Consider the following 8,069-nt stretch of genomic DNA (forward strand, 5'->3'; position numbering starts at 1 on the left):
TGGTACTCCATTCAAAATAAATAATAATCTAATAATAGAATATAGAATAATATCCTAACGAATAGGAGATGGTATTCTAAATCCTATTATGAATATATACATTCAATATTTTATTCTTATTCTACATCAGTATTCGAGAAAATTCCGCGAATCGGTGTAATTTATATTATTACGAACTGCCATCCAACTCGAACCTCCTCGTTTTCTATCTTTAAAGTAAAACTTTCTAGATTATAACACACTTTTATAAAAAAGGGAACTCGCTTTCAAAATGTTTCCTCAACATGGATATCTTTTTATTGTAATGGAAAATAATCAATTCTTTCAAAAATAAACTTACGTTTCTTAATAAAAATTCTTATTTTATTGTATAAATATCATATGAATTTTTTCTTATTCATAATAAACGAATGTTTTTTTTTTAGTGCACTATTTATTATTTGTCTAAAATAAAAATTCAAATTTTGATTTTAAATCTATTTTTTATTTACCGAGAATTTCGGTATTGGCCCTTTTTACTTTAAACTAGAAGTATTGTGCAAAGATTGAACTGTTCCATTTTTATTTATTATTAACCGAACCCTTTACAAAAGAGATAAAAAAAATTTGCGAATAAGCAACAAAACTCATTAAAAATAAACATGTATTTTTTTTTTTCAATTTTTTTATGGACTATACATATCAATCCTCGTGGATCATCCCTTTCATTCCACTTCCAGTCCCTATGTTAATAGGGGCTGGACTTCTGCTGTTTCCTGTGGCAACAAAAAATTTTCGCCGTATGTGGGCCTTTACTAGTATTTTTTTGCTAACTATAGTTATGATTTACTCAGTCGACCTGTCTATTCATCAAATCAATAAAAGTTCTATATATCAATATGTATGGTCTTGGACTATAAATGCTAATCTTTCTTTAGAGTTTGGATACTTTATTGATTCACTTACTTCTATTATGTCAATATTAATAACTACTGTAGGTATTCTGGTTCTTATTTACAGTGATAATTATATGTCTCATGATCAAGGATATTTGAGATTTTTTGCTTATATGGGTTTTTTTAATACTGCAATGTTGGGATTGGTTACTAGTTCTAATTTGATACAAATTTATATCTTTTGGGAATTGGTTGGAGTGTGTTCTTATCTATTAATAGGTTTTTGGTTCACACGTCCTATTGCGGCAAATGCTTGTCAAAAGGCGTTTGTAACTAATCGTGTGGGGGATTTTGGTTTATTATTAGGAATTTTAGGTCTTTATTGGATAACGGGTAGTTTGGAATTTCAAGATTTGTTTCAAATATTCAAAAATTTGATTTCGAAAGGTGAGGTTCATATTTTTTTTGTTACTTTGTGTGCTCTCTTTTTATTTTGCGGTTCGGTTGCGAAATCTGCCCAATTCCCCCTTCATGTATGGTTACCGGATGCTATGGAAGGGCCTACTCCAATCTCAGCCCTTATACACGCCGCGACTATGGTCGCGGCAGGAATTTTTCTTGTAGCGCGGCTTCTTCCTCTTTTCATAGTTATCCCCTTTGTCATGAAAGTCGTAGCTTTCATAGGTATAACAACAGTACTCTTAGGAGCTACTTTAGCCCTTGCTCAAAAGGATATTAAGAAAAATTTGGCTTATTCAACAATATCTCAATTGGGTTATATGATGTTGGCTCTAGGTATGGGTTGTTATAGAGCTGCTTTATTTCATTTGATTACTCATGCTTATTCAAAAGCATTGTTGTTTTTAGGATCCGGATCCATTATTCATTCAATGGAAGCTATTGTTGGATATTCTCCAGATAAAAGTCAAAATATGGTTCTTATGGGCGGTTTAACAAAACATACACCAATTACAAAAACTGCTTTTTTAATTGGTACACTTTCTCTTTGTGGTATTCCACCTTTTGCCTGTTTTTGGTCTAAGGATGAGATTCTTAATGATAGTTGGTTGTATTCACCATTTTTCGCAATAATAGCTTTTTCTGCAGCAGGATTAACTGCATTTTATATGTTTCGGATCTATTTACTTGTTTTTGATGGATATTTAAATGTTCATTTTCAAAATTTCAATGGAAAAAAAAAGAGTTCATTCTATTCAATATCTTTATGGGGTAAGGGTAAAGAAGATAAAAAAACAAAAATTCATTTATTATCTTTTTTAACAATGAATAATGATGAAAGGATTACTTTGTTTCGCAATAACAAATATTCACAGCAAATTCATCGAAATGTTAAAAGCATAAGACATCTTTTTATGGATATTTCCTATTTGAGTACTCAAAATACTGTTTGTTTCTATCCTCATGAATCGGACAATACTATGCTATTTTCTATGCTTATATTAGTACTATTTACTTTGTTCATTGAGTGGGATTTTAAGAGTGCGATTAATTATTTTAAGCCTCGTCTGAGACCGCAAGATTAAATTAAATAATGGGTTGATCTTTATCAACAGTATCTCATACCTTCTCTTAATATTAGATTGACAACTCCTTGTCACATAGTGGTGCATCTCATGCAACCAACCTAGCACTATTACCCTAAGCACATGAGCCCGGCTGAGCCTGCAACTCATGCTCTTAGTTAAGCACTAACCAGCACCTTAAGTATCTCACACTTCTAATACTACTCTTACACAACGAAACAGTGGGTCCCAACTGAGTTGTGGAGCACCACTATTTAGAAGAGTTTTGAGTAACACTGGTGGTGGGAGGTAATCATGCGCTTAATAATTTATTCCTTTTAAGGGTTCCTTTTATTTAGGGTTTATTAAGTCTCATCAAACGCGTATGCATTATTATCATGCTAGTCGTATCCTATGTCAAACATCCATCGGATTACACTAGTCGTTATTGGACGTGCATAATAATACATACAAACGCGATTTGTCCAATTTCATGCATACTAGTCATTTTTAAAACATAAAAGCATACATCCGCGATACACTATCTCATGCATACTAGTCGTTTTTAAAACATACAAGCATATAAAACACTTTTATTTGAGATAGTCATGGTGCTCGCGCATTCGTCTATCTTGCTTCTCAAGCCACGTCTGCTTGTCGTCTAAAAGCCACTAGCCTAATTTTCTAATTACAAATAATTAAAGAAACTCCAAAACATCTTTGGAGGGACAAATGAAAAATTACAAAATTTAAAATTCAAATTACACCTCTATTTAAATAGAGCAAAATTACACCTTTAATTTAAAAATTTGAAATTCAAATTCGGGCACCATGACTATCCCTTTCCCCTTTTGCACTTGAAAGGTTAGACAACTTTGCAAGCACAAGATATCAAATATCATAAAATATGTTCATTCACACGTCTTAACATTTTAACAATTAAAATGTAATTACAAGAATCATGATTCAATTTTTTCTTAATTTTTCTCTTAATGGCCGAATTATATAACAATTTTTATAATTCAAATTTTGTTAACTCTTTCTCAAAGAACACTAAATTAAACCATTCATGCAGTCATAAACCCTTTAATGGCCGAATCATATATACATGTATGTGATAAAATTTGTCACAAAAAATTTCATGCTATGCTCATGATACAATTCATGGAAAAAAATAAGAAAACAATCAAGGTACTCTAAGTACCCTTCATGGCCGAATCATCCCTTTCAAAAAAGGTGTTTCCTTTTAAAACTTTCACAAAGAAAAAGAAACAAAACCATGACTACATATAGATATATGAACATAGTAATCGTATTAACATGTTCATAAAAACAAAAACTTTAACAATTTAAAGCATTGTAATTCAAAATTCATATACAAAAATTCAAGCTTTAACCCTTTAAAGATCTTTTGACCGTGAAAAACAATTTTCGTAAACAAGGTACCATCATCCACCGATGGTAAAGCAACCGGTTTCTGATACCACTTGATAGAAAAATGACCTTGAAGGTCGAAGCATGTGAGAGGGAAAAATAAAATTTTTCAAGCGGAATAACACATGCAATCAAGATTCATGCTTAAAGACAGCATGATGTTACCTTTGTTTGTGATTCAAACACCAAGGAGATCAGTGTCAGGTTTGAAGGGTTCAAACCCTCTAACGTTGATCCACACCACCCCACGTCAAGATGCAAGAACTCTTCTTGAAAAGCCACCAATTGATCACCACAAAAGCTTGCTAGGCGTCCAATGTGTGAAGGAGGAGGCTAGGTAAAGGTGTTTAGAAGAGTGAAGTCTTCAGCATGAAAACTTCACAAAAGTGGGGCATGGGTGCTCTTAGAAAAGGCTAGGTTAATTCCAAAAACACTTAAGGAAAAACCTAACAAAAGTGGCGCACCAAAATGATGAGAGGAAGCAAGGATGCAATCAGATTTTCTACCCCAAATTCTGATCACAAATGGCGCACATAAAGGGAGAGAAAAGGTGGAGTTGTTGCAATTCAAAATTCCCAACAACCTACTATTCAATCCTCATGAGACTAGATCTTTATCTAGTCAAAATTCTGACCTAATGGCCATCATATGGCCAGCCATCTATGCGCCCCATTCCGCCCCAAAAGGGGTCCAGATACGTTGAGCAGTTGCATTCAAATTTGAACCAACTCACTCACTGATTCTCTCAACCAACCAAATCTGATTGGAGCTTATTTGGTTGACTAGATGACACTTATAATCACACCAAATCAGCGCCCCAAACAGCTCTTGGTGATCTCCAAAGATCTCCTCTTGATACAAGGGATTTGTTCCAACAAGATCTTATCTTATCCTTTTGTTATGAAACAACCTTTCAAAGCCAATTCAAATTCAAATTCAAACATTTAAATTCAAACGTTCAAACATTTAAATTCTAAATTCGAAATTCAAATTTCAAAATTCAAATTTCAATTTTCAATTTTCAAATTTCAAATTTCAAAATTCAAAATTCAAAATTCAAAATTCAAAATTCGAATTTCAAAATTCGAATTTCAAATTCAAAATTCAAAATTTAAATATTTGATAATTAATTTAACTAATTAAATTAATTAGTAATGTCTTGGACCATCCAAGCCCATTACATGATCCATGCGCCCTTTTCTCTTTTAGGTGGGCTTCCAAACTTCTTCTTGGGCTAACAACCATTATTAGGCCCAATACCTTTAATGCTAGATTCATCATGACAATAAGGTGTTAGTGTGTGACCCATTAGGTCCAACATAGCCGCTGACATAAATGGGCTCGGGCCCAACAAGCCCACAACCCATTTAATGACAACACAGAGCACTAGCAATGCTTTGTTGCCCCAGAACTAGTTAGATTAATGACTTTATCATCCTATTACACATATTTGGTTGTTGTATGCATTTCCTTTCGTCTTGGTTACCTTCCCATTAAACCTAGGGTGAGGTTACGTATCAACCCTTGCGGTTTAGGGTAAGCTTTAATTCAAAATAGGGAATCTTCAATCTACTGACTCTAAAGGCAGATCATCTCATGATCTCTTTTACTATGCATAGATTACCGAGTCTTGTAAATGTCATCCCGATTTCTCCGGTTTACAGATAACCTAATCCTTTACAGAGATTTGACGAATTTCTTCAACTTATCACCCTAGGCCTGTGCTCTTTCAGGACATGCCCAAAAGTATACCTATGAGTCTCCATGTTTCAGGCATACGAGGTATACAATCAAAACATGCCTTCTAGAACACAGTCTAGGTGACAACTTATGGTCTAAGGAAAAACATACCCAAATATTAAGAGACTGCTCTAATGATATTTTTGTAAGATTTCCTCATAGAGTCTCGTTGTGGGTCTGTTCAGTGCGAGTTATACCCTTATAGGTCCACCCACGACTTTAGCTAAGACATCTCCATATCTGTAGCTCATGAGGTCTTTACCTTGTATCCGAATACAAGTAGATAAGTCGTGCTAGTCTTACTCGAGACTACTTATCCCCATTTTCAGTGTCTCTAGACTAGGAACATAAAATTAGGAATAAACATCTGGTATCCTTAAATCCTCACGATCGTGATCTCATCACAGATACTCAATAGATACCTATTTTATTCCAAGGGGTTTATCCAGTTACTCATATAATATATTAACAATAATATTGAGACAAAATATGAAACAAGATAAAGAGTGCTTATTATTTATTTGCGACAATATAAAAAGGTCCACATATGTCCTAATCTAATCAAAAGATTGTCTCTAGGACATCCATATACTAACAACTGTTCACTCAAAATTTCCTGATATCACATCTTGCGTTCCTTACACGACACAATCCCTGTTGTGCTTTTACATAAGGCTTCTCACCTGTACTAGTAGTCACACCGATGCAGGATACGCCCTTGTATCACATTCCTCATATAACATAATAATAGTCTCCGGGAACATAATCCGCACAGAGATAGCCATACACTCCAGGCACATAAGCCGCACAGAGATAATAGTATCAAGTCGTATAACATGCACCCAGTGCACAGAGGAATTCATATTTATAACATATCTGTATATAACAGAAAACGTGTACCCAGTACACAGGGGAGCTCATACTTATAACATATCCGTATATAATGGCAAAACGTGTACCCAGTACACTCCAGATCACACATGGACCCAGTCCATTTGCTGTCTGTTTCACATCTGTATATAACGGTAAAATATATTTAGTATATTCACATGTGGCTACCCCCAATAATAATAGTAGTATGGTATAATATACACACATTACATATAAGTAAATTCATTATACTTCCTCATTTAATTCTCCCCACCGATAGTTTACTTTCATTTTGGTTAACCCTCAAACCTGTTTCATAACATCGTCACCATTACAAGAATTCATATTCTCCTCATAATTTTGTACATATTTCCTAACTCTTAATAGTTCCTTCTATCATGTTACCGTTCAAATCCATTGTCCATTATTTCTTGCTCATTACACCCTTTGGCAGTTGTATAATACCCACTATGTTTCAAACATCGTCACTCCCTTTATCGATTCTTTAATACGTTACGAGGCATGCCATCATTTACTGGTTCACGCAATTCGCACACAGAGGCCATCCAATGAGTTCCACTTCTAACAATGTCCACCTGGGACTTCCAAGAGTCATACTTCTTAGGATTCAATCTCCAAAGAGAAGCCCAGAATAATTTCACGATCACAACATCTGTTTACCGGCACTCAGGTTCACTCGAGGTATATATATATATATACTAGCACTTACGCCCTCACAGGACCAGTGTCCATTTACCCTTCCAAGACGTAGACTGACAATCAGTCCATTAAGTATAACTCACCTATCCTTTACGAATATCCTTTGTCATTTAAGTTTGCCCAATGGCACATAAGCCTATTTAACGGCCCGTAGGCCGAGTATGTTCCTAGACATAGATTTAATGGGTACTTTTCCAAGGGTATCCTTTAACTATAATTCTACTCTTTGGTCAACACTACTTGACAATCCACACGGTGCATTGCTACTGAGAAAGTCTCATCCCCACTACTAGGAGGCCCTATCTATTTGTACTAATACTATACCACATCATATTATTTCCCCCTACTTCCATATCAATTATCAACTTATTTATCAAGCACACTACTTTTAGTAGCATAAATACCCACCACTGGATCCTAATTTCTTACGTCATTCTCATGACTATTTTACATATGATTATACAATTCAACCATCCTATCCATTTTATCACTGACAAGCCTGCCAATTTGAATCGACATCTATTAAATACAATAGTGCCTTCATTGTACATCTATCTTATGCCATCCATGACGATTCTCTCAACTTCTTCCTTATACACATAATATACAATTACTTCATCTCACCTATTTTTAATCAACACTACCTGCTTATGGATTTAAATCTCATATTTCAGTATCTCTCAAATTAACATTTCACTAGCATAATAATTTCAAGTGGTCAAATCCCTTAGGATTAGACGTCAGATATTCCATTTGTTTCTCTACATTAACCTTCCCACTTTATTCAAGTGTACACCATCTATTAGGGACTTATAACTCCTAATCAAACATAAAATATTTAACTCATACCTAAGTGTAACAGCCCGTTATACACTGATATTGTTAACATTAATTATGATATTAAGCG

At 34.2% G+C, this 8,069-nt stretch overlaps 1 protein-coding gene across 1 annotated transcript; it reads left to right on the forward strand.

The window, feature by feature from the left end:
• The first annotated feature begins 515 nt into the window (after positions 1-515).
• Positions 516-2,152, forward strand: LOC133287128 (NAD(P)H-quinone oxidoreductase subunit 5, chloroplastic-like). The gene is given in 2 exon segments (XM_061484683.1): positions 516-1,940; positions 1,943-2,152. Coding segments are annotated over 2 exon segments (1,362 nt in total). The 5' UTR covers positions 516-667; the 3' UTR covers positions 2,032-2,152.
• Positions 2,153-8,069: the final 5,917 nt, after the last annotated feature.

The sequence above is a fragment of the Gastrolobium bilobum genome, unplaced genomic scaffold (assembly GCF_033153095.1).
Source record: "Gastrolobium bilobum isolate Gb01-03AN ecotype WA unplaced genomic scaffold, APGP_CSIRO_Gbil_v1 utg139177, whole genome shotgun sequence".
NCBI lineage: Eukaryota > Viridiplantae > Streptophyta > Magnoliopsida > Fabales > Fabaceae > Gastrolobium > Gastrolobium bilobum.